Consider the following 18,108-nt stretch of genomic DNA (forward strand, 5'->3'; position numbering starts at 1 on the left):
TTGGTAGCCATTCCCTTTTCCAGGGAATCTTCCTGACTCAAGGACTGAATCTGGGTCTGCTGCATTGCAGGTGGATTCTTTACTGTCTGAGTCACCAGGGAAGCCCACAGAGACTAGATAATATAGTAGTCAGACACAGCATGAGAAGCAATGATGTTTATGATGTTTAAGCATACAGAACCAAGAATGGAAGATTAGGCAGGACTTTTTACAGACTGAACCAACATGAATAACCAGCAGTCAGATCACAAACACATTACTAGCTCTGCAGGAATCCTGTCATGTCCTCTGCTGGTCGCCGTTCCTACAGGGGCAGTCACTTCCTTGATCCTAAAAGGATGAGTTAGTTTTACCCATTTTTGCACCTATTTAAACGGGTGCACCTTTTTCACTTTCTTGTCTACCTCTTTCACTCAACATTATGTATGTGAGGTTCGTCCACTTTGTGGTATGTGGTTGTAGACTTTTCATTTTCATGGCTGTATAGAGTTCTATTGTGTGAATAAGCCATTAAAAAATCCATTCTACCATTGATGGGGATTTGTGGTTTCCGGTTTTGGCTGTTGTGAATAGTGAAGCTGCATATTCCTCTTGGGCATCCCTATGGAGGAGTGGGATTTGTGGATGATACTGTAGGTGTTTGTTTAGAAGATAGAGCTAAAGAGGTTTCCATCACACTTGTAATGATTACCCTCCTATAGCAATGGATTCCTCCTGTTCCACATTAAAAAATATTTTTATTTATTAATTAGTTTTTTTATTGGAATACAATTGCTTTACAATGTTGTGTTAGTTTCTGCTGGATAGCAGAGTGACTCAGCTATATGTATGCATATCTGTGTAGTTGCTAAGTCGTGTCTGACTCTTTGTAACCCCATGGACTGTATAGCCTGCCAGGTTCCCTGTCCATGGGATTCTCTAGGCAAGAATACTGGAGTGGGTTGCCATTTCCTCCTCCAGTGTATATGTATAGCCCTTCTTTTTTGGATTTCGTTCCCCTTTAGGAACTTTCAGTCTCACTGTCCTCACCCCAATCTCTGGAAAAGGGTGAGGGGCTGGAGGTTGAATCAATAACCACTGGCTGGTGATTTAATGAGTCATGCCTATGTAATAGGAGAAGGCAATGGCACCCCACTCCAGTACTCTTGCCTGGAAAATCCCATGGATGGAGGAGCCTGGTAGGTTGCAGTCCATGGGGTGACTTCACTTTCACTTTTCACTTTCCTGCATTAGAGAAGGAAATGGCAACCCACTCCAGTGTTCTTGCCTGGAGAATCCCAGGGATGGGGGAGCCTGGTGGCTGCCGTCTATGGGGTCACACAGAGTCGGACATGACTGAAGTGACTTAGCAGCAGCAGCAGCAGCCTATGTAATAAAGTCTGTATAAATACTGCAAAGGACAGGGTTCAGCCAGCTTCTGGGTTGGTGACACTTGGAGGTTTAGGTAGAGTGCTGCACCCAGGGATGGCACAGACACTCCATGCCCCTTCCCACATACCCTGCCCTGTGAGTCTCTTCCACCTGACTGTTTCTGAATTATGACTTTTTATAATAAATTGGTAGTCTGGTAAGTGAAATGTTTTATCTGAGTTCTGTAAGCACCACTAACAAATTAATTGAGCCCAAAGAAGGGGTCTTAGGAACCTCCTGTCTATAGCTGGTCAGTCAGAAGCACAGGTGACAACCTGGACTTGAGATTGTCGTCTGAAGTGCTGGGGTGGGGATGGGGAGGTGAGCCCTTAACTTGTGGCATCTGAGGACATCTCTGGGTACATACTGTTTTCATTGAGGAACTGTAGGACCCCTGTCTGGTGTCAGAGAATTGCTTAGTGGTATGGACAGAACACACACACATTAGAATTGGCATCCGAATCATAGAACCTAAACAGAGATTGGATCTCAAAATGACCTCCTCCCCTTCTGCTCCCTCCACTACCACTCCTGTTTGTGAGCATGTGTTGAAATGTTTGAGAGTTTTGTTTTGAGGTAATGAAGAAGAGATGGAAGGTGAAGAGCTGCAGAAATAAGGGGCAGGATGGGCTTCCTGAGGACAAAGTCTCATTTCTCTCAGAGGAAAAAAAAAATGCAGGAAAAAGGCAAGTGATGTAGTATGGCTTTGGAGTCCAAGGGATAAAAATCAGCCCAGAGCAAAACAGAGAAATCTCTTTCTATTCCTGCCTGAATACCAGGGGCTGTGTCCAGAGGGACTGTGGGTCAGAACTGAAGCAGTGGGAGCAGTGTCTGGCAGAGAGAGTATCAGGAAGGGGGCGGCCTCACTCAGGGCCCTACAGTGCCTGTATTGTCAGGTATATTCTGTAAATGGCTTGAAGGCAGCAGGCTCCTTAGAGAAGTTCAGAGTTCAGAAGAATATGAGTGAATGTATGTTAGTGAACACGTGAGATCCACTGAGCCATAACTGGGTGTATCTGGATAAAGCTGGGACTGTAATCCTAGGTTAGCGCAAGTTGAAGGATTTGATCCTGCACACTTCTACTATTAGTGTGGTGTGTGTGTGTTAGTCACTCAGTTATGTCCGACTCTTCACAACCTCATGGCCTGGAGCCCACCAGACTCCTCTGTCCCTGGAAGTTTTCAGGCAAGAATACTGGAGTGGGTTACCATTTTCAACTTCAGGGGAATCTTCCCAGGGATCAAACCTGCCTTTTTTCGTTAGTGGTACTTTATTTATTGTCAAAGCTGGTCAGGTTTGGTGGACATTGGGTTGTACTTTGTCTATTTTTTCATCATAGACATATGAGATTATATTGAGCTAAATCTATCCTATATCTCACATAGGATAATGCCTTGGACATGGTGAAGGAAATTCCTAATCTCCACTGTAATGCACTTTCCAAATTTATCCTCAAGTCAACCTCTGAAAGACTTTCCTAAGAAAAATCTTCCCAGAGCTCCGTGTATGTCCTTGTTCCTCAGGCTGTAGATGAAAGGGTTCATCATGGGGGTTACCATAGCGTACATCACTGTGGCTACTGAGTCCTGCATGGAGTAGGTGTCGAGAGGCTTCAGATATACCATACAAAGGGTCCCATAGAAGAGGGAAACCACAGCCAAATGGGAGGCACAGGTGGAGAAGGCTTTGTACTTGCTAGAGGCTGAGGGTATTTGGAAGATGGCTCTGACAATCCAGACATAGGACATGACCATGAACCCAAAGGGGGTGAGGAAGATAAAGGATCCTGTGGCAATCAGCACTGCGTGATTGATCTGGGTGTTGGAACATGCGAGTCTCAATAAGACATACATCTCACAAAAGATATAGTGAATCTTCCGGGACCCACAGAAGGTCACACTGGTCATGAGGAGGGTGTGAATGAGGCCGTAGAGGACAGAGAGTGCCCAGCACAGGGTAAGGAGTGAAATACAGAGCCTAGGGCTCATGGCCGTGGTGTAGTGGAGTGGGCGGCAGATGGCCACATAGCGGTCATATGCCATCGTGGCCAGGATGAGGTTGTCCAGAGCCACCAAGGAGACCAGGAAGTAGAGCTGGGTCAGACACCCTGCATATGAGATGGCTTTGTTCTGGGACTGAAGGTTCACCAGCATCTTGGGGATTGTGTTGGTGACGAAGAAGAGGTCAGTGAAGGAGAGGTTGGCCAGGAAGAAGTACATGGGAGTGTGCAGGCGGGAGTCAGAGCCAATGGCCAAGATGATGAGCACATTTCCCACCACTGTGACCAGGTACATGGACAGGAACATCCAAAACAGGACCCTCTGATGCTCAGGACTCTCCGACAGCCCAAGGAGCAGGAACTCAGAGACTCTACTATGGTTGCTTCCATCCATTTCCCCAACTTACTGCAACACAACACAGCTGTTTACCATATGCCCTCAAATGAATACAAGCATTAAAATAAGCAAAATCAACTGTTTTCCTAACATGAACAGTATCTTAAGCCAAATTTTATACATTTTTTTTTTTTTTTGCTATCAGAGGCAATGTAACAAACACAAAAACAAGACATGGAAAATCTTCATGCAATTTAGTCATTCTGGCAAGTTCTAGCCTGGCATACTCAATATAATAGGAATAATGCCTATGTCTTATTTTAAACCACATCTTGTTACAACTCTCTTGATGTGCTTAAAGATCAGTATGTTATGATATTCTGTAGATTTAATGATATTTAAAACAAGTGTCTTCAGTAAAAAAAAACTGATATTACACAATTGGACAAAGGGGAAAAAGGTAAAAATATTAGAAAGGAAATGTAAAAATTACCATTATTTGCTGATAAGTGATATATTCAGGAAATCTAAAACGATCAACTGAAATGCTACTAGAAATGAAAAGGGATTTCAAAACACTTGAAGTTAAGTCTGGGCTCTGACCCTTTCTAACTCTGAAATGTCAGGCAAGTTACCTCGCTCTTTAAGATCCCATTTCTTCATGTGAAAAATGGGTTAAGGTGAGAATAAAATTAGTAAAGTGCTTAACATAGATAGCTGGCCTGCAGTCAATGCTCAAGAAATATTCCTTATTATTGCTGTACAATAACAATGCTGCTGCTGCTGCTGCTAAGTCGCTTCAGTCATGTCCGACTCTGTGCGATCCCATAGACGGCAGCCCACCAGGCTCCCCCGTCCCTGGGATTCTCCAGGCAAGAGTACTGGAGTGGGTTGCCATTGCCTTCTCTGACAATAACAATACTCATGAATAATAAGATTAAAATATAATGTGAAATAATCCCATCCACATCAACAACTGAAAAAACCCACTTGTAAAAATGTTAACAAGAATCAGGGCTTCCTTAGTGACTCAGTGGTAAAGAATCCGCCTGCCAATGCAGGAGACACGGGTTTATCTGTGATCTGGGAGGATCTCACATGCCACTGAGCAGCTCAGCCCGTGCACCACAGCTGTTGAGCCAACACTCTGGAGTCTGAGAACCGCAAGTACTGAAGCCCGCACACCTGGAGCCGGTGCTCCACAGCAAGAGAAGCCACCGCAATGAGAAGTCTGTACGCCGCAGCTAGAGAGGAGCCCCCACTCACCTCAACTCGAGGAAAGCCTGTGAACGAGGACCCTTCACTACCCCCCAACATGTTAACAAGGATCAGTCAAGTTCTGTAAATTCTCCAGAGAAGCATATGATAAAAATCAATAAATGGGTAAGCATATTAAGATTCCCAAGATACATATTCTACTGAATTAATGTAAATTTTAACTCATTTGAAGTCAAAATTCTAACAGTTTTTTTGAGAAAGAAAATTCTCATCTAACTTTAATCTAAAAATAAGTGTGAGAATAAGGAAAATGCTGGAAAAGAGAATAATAAGGAGATTCTTCCTCTGCCAAATATGAAAGGTTCTGAAATAGTGTGATACTGGTGGAATAAACAGATTGATAGAATTGGACAGAAACTCAAATGCAGGCCAAATAACATGGAGGGTTCAGTTGATTATTATGGGAGCACTTTTACCAGGAGATACATTTTGTAGTAGTTAGTAAATGGCATTGAGACAATTGTCTATTTAGGGGGAAATGTGAGAGCAATGGACTTCCCAGGTGGCGCAGTGGTAACGAATCTGCCTGCCAGTGCAGCAGATGCAGGTACTGTGGGTTTGATCTCTGGATTGGGAAGGTACCCTGGAGAAGGAAATGGCAACCACTCCAGTATTCTGGGAAATGGACAGTGGATCCTGGTGGGCTACACTACAGTTCATGGGATCGCAAAAGTGTCGATCACAACTGAGTGAGCATACACACATGGGATCAATGTTTTGCTTCTTACCGAATACCTTTCAGGCATATTGAGGATGAAAATAGCATAATGGGTATTTTTTCCTTTTGAAAACTTAATATGTAAGAAATAAAAAATTTTTAAATTCAAAAAATAAGAGTTTGTAAATAAGATACATTGAATTATACTTTAGGGAGATAGATAACAACTGTTTATATTTGATATTTTATTATTTGAGATGTGAAGGGTGAAAAAAAGTCAGTCTATGAAATGTTGCAAGCATTGCAGAAAGAGAGTTCCATGTGCAAAGGACCCAAGCTGTCCTTTTGTTGTATTTAAGGAATTAAATATAGTTTGGGCTGGCTGGAGAGCAGAGTGGTGAGATATGGGATTGTACAGGTAAGCAGGGAGTCAGGTCATTCAGAGCCTTATTATAAGTTTAAAAATTTATTCTAAGTGCAGTGAGGATCATTAAAATGTTTAAGCACAGGAAGATGTATATATTTAGTAACTATTTGGCTTGTGGGATCTTAGTTCCCTGACCAAGGATTGAACCCGTACCCATGCCCCCTGCACTGGGAGTGGGGACTCTTAACTGATGGCCCACCAAGGAAGTCCCTCACAACTATGCTTTTATTTGTGTTTTGGTAACATTATTTTAACCCCCTGCATTGGGAGTGGGGAGTCTTAACTGATGGTCCACCAGGGAAGTCCCTCACAACTATGCTTTTATTTGTGTTTTGGTAACATTATTTTAATAGTTATCTATGTATTTTCATTTCTGATCAAATGACTTTTCAGTGTCTGTTACGTTAATAGCTCTGATAATATTGAAACACTTCCAATCCTGGTATAAAATACTGAAATTGATTTCTAGTTGTTTAATTTAGACCATCGTAGTCACATTTATAAATGAGGTTTATCTATTATTCTGTTATTTTTTTATATGCCATCCTTGTATGATTTGGGTTTTTTTGATATGATTTGTTTGTGTTATCCTCCACCTTAAACTTATATTCACTTATTGTCTATTTCTGTTATCTGGAATTTGTTGAAATTTCTTTAATAATTTCAGATGTAAATTTTAAAAGAAGTCCCATGGAATTCATTTTCCCAAAATAGTTTCTAATACATTGCAGTCTATTGATTATAAACAAAAATTCTGGTGTGAATGAGTCAAGCAATACAGAAAAATTTAAATCAAAAGAAAGTAAACATCATCCCAAATTCTGCCATGCAACTACTGTCAACATTTTTAGTGAGCATACTTTTTTTTCCTAGTCATCTTTATTCAGTTGACAATGAGATGAAGAGCTTTCTCCAATTCAAAATTGTAATTTATTACGTATTTTTCCTCCTTAAATAAACTATATTTGTACATGCATAATTTTTTCTTTATTCTTAAAGTTAAAATTTACCAACTCTGTTTAGGAACTACATTGTATTCCACTATGGGAAGATAGATGACATCTATTCATATTTTGCTATTTTTAAAATTTGAAACGTGAAGGATGTTTCTCCTTTGTTGATTTATCTGAGTTGTAATGTCTTTTCCAATTAAAAAATTATGTGTCACATCATTTAATGAGAACCTACTTTCATTTTACTTTTTTCTGCTGCATTTCTTGGAACTTATCCTACATATTGGGTAATAATTAGCATTTCATTTTGAGATTTTTTTAAAATTTATTTTTTAATTGGAGGGAAATTGCTTTACAATGTTGTGATGGTTTCTGCCATACAACCATGCAAATCAACTGTAATTATACATATGTCACCTCCCTCTTAGCCTTCCTCCCCTCCCCTATCCCACCCCTCTAGATCATCACAGAGCCCCGGGCTGGGCTCCCTGTGTTATATAGTAATTTCTCACCAGCTATCTACAAAATGGTATTAAAACCTATTTTCAGGAAAAGAAAGGAGACGCAGATCTAGAGAATGGACTTGTGGACACAGTGGGGGAAAGAGAGAAAATGGGCGAATGAAAAAATGAGACAAATGGAGAAAGTAACATAGACATACGTACACTGTCATTTTGAGACGATGAGTCAGAAGTTTATGTCTAAACCCCAAGTAACACATACGACTCTTTTTTTAAAAACAAACAAACCACTACCCTATTTGCTCAGATAATGTGTTGTGACTATCTATCTATCTGTCTCTTCTATTTAGTCTGCACACCAATACTGTTTGTTTTTATTACCCCATTTTGTGGATGAGGTGCTGAGACTTAGAAGGTTAATGAATTTCCCAGATTCCTTCTACTAGTTAGTGACAGAGTTGGGATTTGAGTCCCATCCTGTGTCTCTGGAGTCCACAGCCTAGCCACTCTACCACACATTAAACAAGAGTAAAGATGCCTATCTCAGACTTTCCTGGTGGTCCAGTGGTTGAGAATCTGCCTGCCAGTGCAGGAGACATGGGTTTGATCCCTAATCCAGAAAGATCCCACATGGCAGGAGCTACTAAGCCTGTGTGCCACAACTACTGAGCCAGCACTCTGGAGCCCTCGAGGCACAGCTCCTGAGCTCACATACTGCAACTACTGAAGCCTGTGTGCCCAGAGCCTGTGCTCTGCAACAAAAGCCACAGCAATGACAAGCCTGCGCACTGCATCTAGAGAGTACCCCCTGCTTGCCTCAACTAGAGAAAGCCCGTGAGCAGCAACGAAGGCCCAGAACAGCCAAAACAAAAAATGCCTACCTCACTGTGCGTTTAGAAAAGATCTGAAACGCTGGATGTCAGAACATTCCGCCATCCTTAAAGCCCTGTGTAAGTGGATGGAGAGATGATGTTATTGGGGGGGTGGTGCTCAAAAGGAGTCCTATTCTTTACCATTTCTCAATATTTCTGAGTAACACCTCCCCTCCCCCTCCCCCGGCTCAGTAGGAAACCCTGCTCTCAGAACTAAGAAGAATCAGTGGCTCCAGTCTTGACTCCATCCTGCACATGGCTTTTGTGCCCACTCACCTAGGTACAGCCTCAGCCCACCTTGTCTGAAGGAAATGACCCAGAATATCAAGGTGGAGACTCATGTGCGGCTGTCCTCTTGGTGCTATCTACATGGAGGAGAGAAGAGTAAAGAAGGTGTTATTGTGGCTTCACGTGCAAAGGGTTGTGGATTGTTCAGTTCAGGAGCTAGAAAATATAAAAGAGGCAGAAACGTCAGGTTATATTCCAGAAGACTTAAGTGCTCTGCCTACAAAGGGGTTGGCAGAGGGAAAGTAATTCACAGAAGGCTTTTGAACAGGCTGCATGACAGTGATCATTTCAGAGGTGATTCAAAGATTTGGTGGAGGTGAGTGATGGTTCATTTCTCTTTTACCATTAAGATTCCAAATTATAGAGTAGTCTTGTGGTGGTCCTTTGGTGTTTGAGTAAAGTGGGAGTAATCCTTAGGGCATTCTCTAGAGACTTTTTTGCATGTACAGCTTCCCACATCTGCTATTTGGTACTCATGTCATTCACCTATGGTTCTATACTGTGAATGAGCTCATTTATCTCTCACAGTATGTAAGTGAGGCTTCAAGTTGAAGAGGATGCTTGTCTATCAGAAAACAGAGTTTCAGTGAGAAGGGGGGAACTGATGGGCTCATCCCAAGACCCCTCAAATTGACCTGAGAATGAAAGGTGCACCATGGTGACTCCCCGGTGACCCCAACCCTAAGCACATCTGGCCACCACCTGTTTCTGCCATGAAGACAGAGGTCTTCCACCTCCTTAGACCTCATCAGAAATGATTTCCTTTCACAACCTGTTGCTTGGATTCAGGATCCTCTGGGGCATCTGCCTGATAGGAGAGAGGGAGGGAGCCAGGAATGAGGGCTGGGAAAACTCAGAGTACCCAAGGAATCTCTACCTCTGCGTCAGCCCTCAACACAGGAGTCTCCTACACTTTAGTGTCCATCAGAGTCACCGTGATGCTTTAAAACTAAATAAAAGCCCATTTTCTGGCTTCCTTCCTTGAAATACTGGCTCTTTTTCTGCGAACAAAGTTCTTTTTGAAATCACCTGATGGTTCTGGTTGTACCCTTTGGGAAACACTGTTCTTTTTGTAAGAGCCAGTGGATTCGGAGCATGTGTGTGGTCAGCTGACTTTAGAGACACAAACTCCTCTGCAGTGTGGCCGGGTGGAGAGGGGAGATAGTTTGAGGTGTTACTGCAGAGGGCTCCAAACTCAGCCTTAGAAAACTGTCCTTCTGTCCCTCCGGTGCTGCTTTTCAGCAGAAGTACCCCGAGGAGGGCATGAAACCTCCTTGAGCTCTTCATCTCACCTGTAAAGCCTTTCTTATATGTTTGAGAATCATGTGCCACAGGGCTAGTGATAGCACTTTGAAAACTAGAGCACTACCAAGATAGGAGGGATTGTTAATTACCTTAAATACTAAGGAGTTGGACGATAATGAAGATTTTCAAAGTATATGAGTATATTTGTGAGAGAGACAGAGTAAATGGAGAAGAGAAGATAAGAAAGGGATGAGAGAGGCAGAGGATATGAATATTTCTGAAATGTGCAGACCTGTTCAGTGTTGGTCACAGGGCTGCCTACTTCTGCCACTTCCACTTTCCTGCTAGATGGATGAAAATTCAGTCAGCACGTGGAGGACACTAAGGCACTGTTTCTGAATAGAACTTGGTGATTCACTCCACTCACTGAAGTTAGGAAGGGTGGAATTGGTGCCTGGAACTTCAGTGCCTGCACAAAAGGAGAAAGAGACTGTGGTTGTTCTGATGAGCTTGGGGAATCTGAGAGCCGAACCTTGGATACCGGGTTCATGAAGAGAGGGGCTGAACTGGAGCCACATCAGATCTATTTATCAGTTTTGGAGACAGCTTGGGGAGGCAATCCCGAGACAGCTTTTTGAGATGAACCTGGATAATTGCTTCCAAAGTTAGTACCCATAAGCAAAGGTCTTGGGAAATGGGTCTTGTTTACAAGGAGTAAATCAACTTCACACCAGGCAATAGTCCTGTAGGTGCCCTAGGTGTAAGAGAAAACCGTAATTGAAGAGAACACCACACATATGCTGTAGCCTGGGTTAGAGTCAGCAGGGGTCCACAGAATCTCGAGAACTAAATTTGGATTGGGATGATTCCAGATTGCTGGTGACTCCAAGTACTAAGGAAAAACAATTGAAAAAAAAATATTTGGAGGAAAAGAATACCATCTTAGACTTCAAGTGCTTTCCCTTCAATACCCAGTATCTGGCACAAACCCAGAGATAAACAAACACGTCAGGGAATAAGACTGCTAAAGCAGGAACCAACAGCTGAAGGCCTACAGGGAGTCTCTGTGTGTGTGCTCAGTTGCTTCAGTCACGCCTGACTCTCTGTGACCCTATGGCCTGTAGCCTGCCAGGCTCCTCTGTCTATGGGATTTTCCCAACAAAAATAATGGATTGGTTTTCATGCCCTCCTCCGGGAGATCTTCCTGACCCAGGGATTGAACCTGTGTCTCCTGCATTGCAGGCAGATTCTTTATCTACTAAGTCATTGAGGACTCTAGATAGCATAATAATCAGACATGGACTGCAAAACCAATGATGCTTAGGATGTTTTTGGATACAGAACCAAAGGTGAAAATTTTGGCAGGGCTTTTTATGAACTGAACAAACATGCGTAACCAGCAGTCAGATCAAAAACTTTACTAGCCCTGCAGGAATCCTATCATGTCTCTGCTAGTTGCTATTCCTTCAGGGGCAGTCACTCTCTTGCTATTAAATTAATAGCATTAATTTAAGTTATGCTGTTAAATTAGCTAATTTAATAATAATAAATATATTAGCTATCTAAATATTAGTTGTTAATAATTAATAATTAATCTACAGCATACATTAATTTTACCCGTTTTGGGGCCTATCTGAACGGCAGTGCACCTTTTGTTCTCTTTCCTGCCTCCCTCTTTCAGTCAGTGTTATGTATGTGAAGTTCATCCACATTGCTGTCTGCAGTGGTAGACTGTCCATTTTCATTGCTGTGTAGAGTTCTATTGTGTGAGTAAGCCATTAACAACATCCATTCTACCACTGATGAACAAATTTTGGCTGTTATGAATCCTGAAGCTCCCTGTTCTTCCTGGGCATCTCTACAGAAGAGTGGGATTTCTGGATTATAGGGCTGCTGCTGCTGCTGCTAAGTCACTTCAGTTGTGTCCGACTCTGTGCGACCCCATAGACGGCAGCCCACCAGGCTCCGCCGCCCCTGGGATTCTCCAGGCAAGAACACTGGAGTGGGTTGCCATGTCCTTCTCCAATGCATGAAAGTGAAAAGTGAAAGTGAAATCGCTGAGTCTTGTCCGACTCTTAGTGACCCCATGGACTGCAGCCCACCAGGCTCCTCCGTCCATGGGATTTTCCAGGCAAGAGTGCTGGAAGTGGGGTGCCATTGCCTTCTCTGGGATTATAGGGCAGGTGCTTGTTTAGTTTAGAAGACAGAACTGAGCAGTCTCCAGTCACACTTACCCTCGTTGTAACAATGGAATCCTCTTGTTCCACATTCTTAACATGGTTTGGTATTTCTCCCATCCTTTTCCTGTGAGCTTTCTGTTAAGTGTATAGTAGTATCACATTGTGGTTTTCATTTCTATTTCCCTGCTGACTAACAAAGTTAAGCACCCTTGCATATGGTTATTCTCCAGAGCTATATCCTCTTTGTACATTATCTTGTGCCCATTTTTCTATTGGGTTACCTATCTCTTTCATTTGATTTGTAGGAGATCTTTATATGTTCTGGTTACAAGTCCTTTGTCAGATGTATGTAATCTTCAACTTTGTAGTTGACTTTCATTCAATTAATGGTGGGTATTTAGAAAAATGAGAGAGAAAGAGGAAAGTGAAAAAGCTGGTTTGAAATGCATCATTTAAAAAACTAAAATCATGGCATCTGGTCCCACCACTTTATGGCAAATAGAAGGGGAAAATGTGAAAGTATTGAGATATTTTTTTCTTGGCCTCCAAAAATCGCTGTGGATATGACTGTAGTCATGAATTAAAAGGTGCTTAATCCTTGGAAGGAGAGCTGTGATGAACCTGGGCAGCATATTAAAAATCAGAGGCATCACTTGTTGACAGAGGTCTGCATGGTCAAAGCTATGGTTTTCCCAGTAGTCATGTACAGATGTGAGAGTTGGACTGTAAAGAAGGCTGAGCACTGAAGAATTTATGATTTTGAATTGTGCTGAAGAAGACTCTTGAGAGTCCTTTGGACTGCAAGGAGATCAAACCACTCAATCCTAAAGGATATCAACCCTTAATATTCATTGGAAGGACTGATGCTGAAGCTCTAATACTTTGGTCACCTGATGCAAAGAGTTGACTGATTGGAAAAGACCCCGATGCTGGGAAAGATTGGAGACAAAAGGAGAAGGAGGTGATAGAGGATAAGATGGTTAGATAACATCACCGACTCAGTGGACATGAAAACTTGTGGAGATAGTGGAGGTCAGAGAAGCCTGAGGTACTATAGTCCATGGGGTTGCAAAGAGTCAGACATGACTTAGGGACTGAATAACGACAACAAATTGCAAAACAGTCCAATTTAGCAATATTTATTTTATAATTAGTGTCTAAGGACATTTGCTATATCTTTGTCAATGTTCTCCTATATTTTCCTCTAAAGGAGGAAGGCAAATACTTTAGGAGTGAAAATAATATAGAACCTAGAGAAGAAAGAGCTCTTTTGGACTATGGTAGCCAGAGGAGTGGGCTTCCCAGGTGGCACTAGTGGTAAAGAACCCACTTGCCAATATAGGAAGGGTAAGAGAGGCGGGTTCGGTCCCTGGGTTGGGAAGATCTCTTGGAGAAGGAAATGGCAACCAACTCCAGTATTCTTGCCTGGAAAATCCCATGGACAGAGAAGCCTGGTGGGCTACGGTCCATAGGGTCACAAAGAGTTGGATGCAACTGAAGCGACTTAGCACAGCCAGGGGAGTATTCCTGTGGGATTAGGGCATGAGCTTGCATCCTCTGTTGCCTGTTCCCCTGCCCAAAGATGATTAGTAATTAAGAAATATCTGCCTTAGACCTCCTAGAGGATTTGTCCCAGAGAAGCAATAAAATTTACTTTGTTATTAATGAGTTTTTCCAAGTCCTAGTATCCGTTGGGACCCAATGTCCCTCAGGCCCAGGAAGACAGAATGACAAAAGGGATGTTGTAGAAGCAGGTGATGACTGCAGAGTCTATCTCCATATGCCTGTAATGAATAAAAGAGTGAATACCCTCATGTCAAAGACCTGAAGTCATCGTCAGACATACTTGGTATGTTAGGCTGGAGAGTCCATGCCTTTGCTCAGTCACTAAGTCATGTCTGACTCTTTTGCAACTCCATGGACTTGTAGCCCACCAGGCTCCTCTGTCCATGGGATTCTCGAGGCAAGAATACTGGAGTGGGTTGCCATTTATTCCTCCAGGCCTTAGGGATTTTGCAGCCTGAGTATCCAGACTACTGAGATTCTATGATACGATTCTATGGGATTTTTCTTCAGGCTGTCTAAAAAACCCCTGCTCAACATTCTAGAAAGTCTGTGTTGATTAGCATCTACCATATTTAACCTCTCTGTCAATATAGTAATTTTAAGTATTTCATAATGGAGTCCTCTATATTTTGCAAGAGATTCTCAAAAGAGATTTCAAGTTTACAGAAGCTTTGAAAGATAGGCAGGAACAAGTCAGCATTATCATCTTAAAATGGAAGAAGGTAATATGTAGAGAAGTGTAAGGAATAGGTAATTAGGAGTGGGTTTCCTCAAGGGCAGCATTTTTAGATGATATCTGAGTGATTTGGACTCCGTAATCAGGCATTTTATACAATAGATGGATCCCACCTAGTTCCCAGGAATGGAAGTTCATGAGGAGTCAGAAATTCATCCTTTAGTTCACTAATGTATAACAAACATCTTTCTTCTGTCCAGGTGTGAAAACACATACATTTGCCTGGTTTCAACCCTATGATCTTGGTGAGTATCCTGCAGTGAGGGTACTATTCTATATCTCTTTGGGGTTAGAAGAAGTTTCCCTCATCTGAAGTGCTCCTCCTGTTTTTTTCTTTTCTTTTCTTTTTTGGTCAAATCCAGATTCACACTGTGGGGAAATGTATCAGGAGTAGACCAGGCACTGGGTCCAAGAGATTGTAAGTTATTTTTATTATTATTTGCTTTTTCATGACATTTGTCTCAGCTGTAAAGAATCTGCCTGCAATGCAAGACTCGCAAGTTCAGTCCCTGGGTCGAGAAGATCCCCTGGAGGAGGGCATGGCAACCCACTCCAGTATTCTTGCCTGGAGAATTCCATGGACAGAGGAACCTGGCAGGTTATAGTCCATGGGGTTGCAAAGAGTCAGACACAACTGAAGCAACTTAGCATGGATGCACGCATGACCTCTAAACTTCAACATGAATCTCACATCAATATTGACATTGTGTGGGCTGAATTTTAAGGAAAAAATGACAGCCTTGCTTGGGTACATTAGTGTTAAGCCACATAATAAGATAGCTTGAGATGGGGTGGTTTTCTAACCTGGGGAGAGAAATTCTAGACAGTCTACAGTACAGTATTTGGAAATCAACGCAAATGACTTAGATAAGGAAGCTGTAATTTGGAAAGGCTGTCAGTGGATGTTTCTACCTTCCGTATTTTTGGTGTCTGTTGAAACAATTCAGTGATCTCTTGGATGGCCTGAAAGTTTTCTTTTTGTAGTTCTCATTGTCCTAGATGTTAAGGTTCATCAGTGAACAAAGTAGAACTTTTTTTTTATCTTTAGCATCTATCAAAGAGCAAATAATCCATGTTAAATGATCTGGAAGATGAGTTCCTAGGAGAAGGAATGAAGTGGGATGGGGATAGCACGCATTCAGGTAATGAAAGCATGATGTGCTATGATGGGCGAAAGTAGTCTGCCTTTGAGAAAATGAGAGATACCTGGCCTACTTGGAGTAGAGAGAGGGTTGGCCATGAGCTCATTGCTCTGATGAAATAAAGGTCTTGTGGACCGTGTCAACCCTGATAAAATAAGGTCTTTGTGTTAGTGGAAAGGGGAAACTCTTCAGTGAGAATAGTGACATGGAAATGTTTGAGTTATAAAAAGAATGATTCTGGATAATGTCAATGCATTATAGGGAAGTGAAAGTAGAGAGAGTCCAAATTTGTTGACATTGTTTAGGTGAGAATAGTAACTGAGCTAAATGGTGGCTGTAGGATGTCAAGAAGGGCATACATGAGAAATGTTCAGAAAGCGGGACTGGAAACATAGTAAATGAACAAGGAGACATGAGGAGAGGGAGGAGTCAAGGATGGCTCTCAGGTCTGGCTTGTATATCTTGTAGGTGGTACTGTCAATCACTGAGGTAGAGAACATTGGGAGTGAAGCACATATGGGACTGAAGAAACAACAAGCCTAATCTCGGGAAGATTTGTCTTGGAGTGAAGGTGAAACATGCAAATAAGATGGTCATCAGGGAGTTGAGCACCCAGGTCTGTAGCTCGGAAGAATGGTGTGGGCTGAATAAGAGTAGAAGGACAATACGCTGAGGATCCCCAATATTCAAAGGATGACTTGGCACAAAGACTTCTCTAATGACTGTGTGAAGAAGGCGTTGTTATGGAAGCCAGAATAAAACAGGAGCATGAGGTATCACCATGGCCAAGAGATGAGAGAGTCCTACAAAGGGAAAAGTGATCATTTGTACTGAATGGGATATGTTATTGAATTTAGAGACATGAATGTTATTGCAGACTTTGAAGGGGGAGTTTCAGTAGCGTCACCTGCCGCCTGTGCCTAAATTCTCAGTCATCCACCATTTGACAATAAGCCACATGCTATACGCATTATTTATTTTTTATATTTGGATTTAAGGTCTGTGACTTTTTATAAATAATCGAGTTATCAAATGACAAAGAGGAACCAAACCATCATCTCAGAGTTCCTCCTTCTGGGCCTGCCTATCCAGCCAGAGCATCAAAACCTGTTCTATGCTCTGTTCCTGGCCATGTATGTTGCCACCGTCCTGGGGAACCTCCTCATAATGCTCCTGATTTGACTGGACCCCCACCTCCACACACCCATGTATTTGTTTCTCAGTAACCTGTCTTTCTCTGACCTCTGCTTCTCCTCTGTCACAATGCCTAAGCTGTTGCAGAATGTGAAGAGCCAAGTCCTGTCCATCCCCTACGCAGGCTGTCTGGCCCAGATGTATTTTTACTGTTTTTTGGAGTTCTTGAGAGCTTCCTGCTTGTGGCCATGGCCTATGACCACTACGTGGCCATCTGCTTTCCCCTGCACAACACCGCCATCATGAGCCCCAGGCTGTGTCTCGCCCTGCTGGCGCTGTCCTGGGTGCTGACCACTGCCCATGCCATGTTGCACACCGTGCTCATGGCTAGGCTGTCCTTCTGCGCTGACAATGTGATTCCTCACTTTTTCAGTGACACATCTACTTTGTTGAAGGTGTCCTGCTCTGATACTCGAGTCAATGGGTTGGTGATACTTTTCATGGGAGGACTCATTCTTGTGATCCCATTTCTATTCATCATCATGTCCTATGCACGAATTGTCTCCTCCATCCTCAAAGTTCCTTCTGCCAGCGGTATCCACAAGGCCTTCTCCACCTGTGGCTCCCACCTCTCCGTGGTGTCTCTCTTCTATGGGACAATTATTGGTGTCTACTTGTGCCCATCAACTAATAATTCTACTGTTAAGGAGACTGTGATGGCCGTGATGTACACTGTGGTGACGCCCATACTGAACTCCTTCGTATACAGCCTAAAGAACAGAGACATGAAAAGAGCCCTTGGAAGAGTCTTTTGGAAAAAGAAAATATCTTTCTCTCTAAAATGGTAACAATTGGGATTTTTACACTATTTAATTCAGTGGTTATGATAATGTTGCCAGTGGAGTATTACTCTAAATCAGTGGCTTTCTTTTTTCAGTTTTAAAGCCATTAACCTTTTTATTCAAGCAAAACCCCACAATAAAGGCTAATATGAAAATATGATGACCAGGAAGCTTTGTTTGAAGTGGAATTGAGGTCAGGAAACCATCTGCTCTGCATCTTTATTTTCCTCTTCCCAGGTGGGATTCATGTTTGAAAACAAGATTTATATATTTTTTGTGCAGAATGTCTACTACCCATGTCAATTCAGGAATTAGCTTTTCAAGCATCACTGAAATCATTGCTTTCTTCCTGCTCAAAAATCCTTAGTGATGTTCACAAATGAAGAAAGAATGAAATGTACGCTTTCTGGCTCACAGAAGCACAGAGACTCCTGGAGTTCTCTATTTCTGATACACCTTCACTTTTATCACCATGATTAAAAGCATTTCTTACTACCTTATCTCCATGCATATACTTACAGCATTTTATTCTTAATATTACTTTTTGGGACCAGATCAGAGCAACCTTCCTTTAAGAGA

General features: G+C 42.3%; 1 protein-coding gene, 1 long non-coding RNA gene and 1 pseudogene across 2 annotated transcripts in view; 2 read left to right on the plus strand and 1 right to left on the minus strand.

The window, feature by feature from the left end:
• Positions 1–18,108, plus strand: part of LOC132343033 (uncharacterized) — a 109,398-nt gene that overhangs the window by 16,205 nt on the left and 75,085 nt on the right. Inside the window, exons 2-3 of the long non-coding RNA XR_009491679.1 lie at positions 14,612–14,656; positions 14,774–14,829. This is a non-coding gene — a long non-coding RNA (uncharacterized lncRNA). The remainder of the gene's footprint in view (positions 1–14,611; positions 14,657–14,773; positions 14,830–18,108) is intronic.
• On the minus strand, positions 2,869–3,804 carry OR1D3 (olfactory receptor family 1 subfamily D member 3). The gene has a single exon (NM_001390269.1). It carries the CDS (start codon positions 3,802–3,804, stop codon positions 2,869–2,871), a length of 936 nt encoding a protein of 311 aa, NP_001377198.1.
• On the plus strand, positions 16,586–17,535 carry OR1E1OP (olfactory receptor family 1 subfamily E member 1O, pseudogene; annotated as a pseudogene).

The sequence above is a fragment of the Bos taurus genome, chromosome 19 (assembly GCF_002263795.3).
Source record: "Bos taurus isolate L1 Dominette 01449 registration number 42190680 breed Hereford chromosome 19, ARS-UCD2.0, whole genome shotgun sequence".
Taxonomy (NCBI): Eukaryota; Metazoa; Chordata; class Mammalia; order Artiodactyla; family Bovidae; genus Bos; species Bos taurus.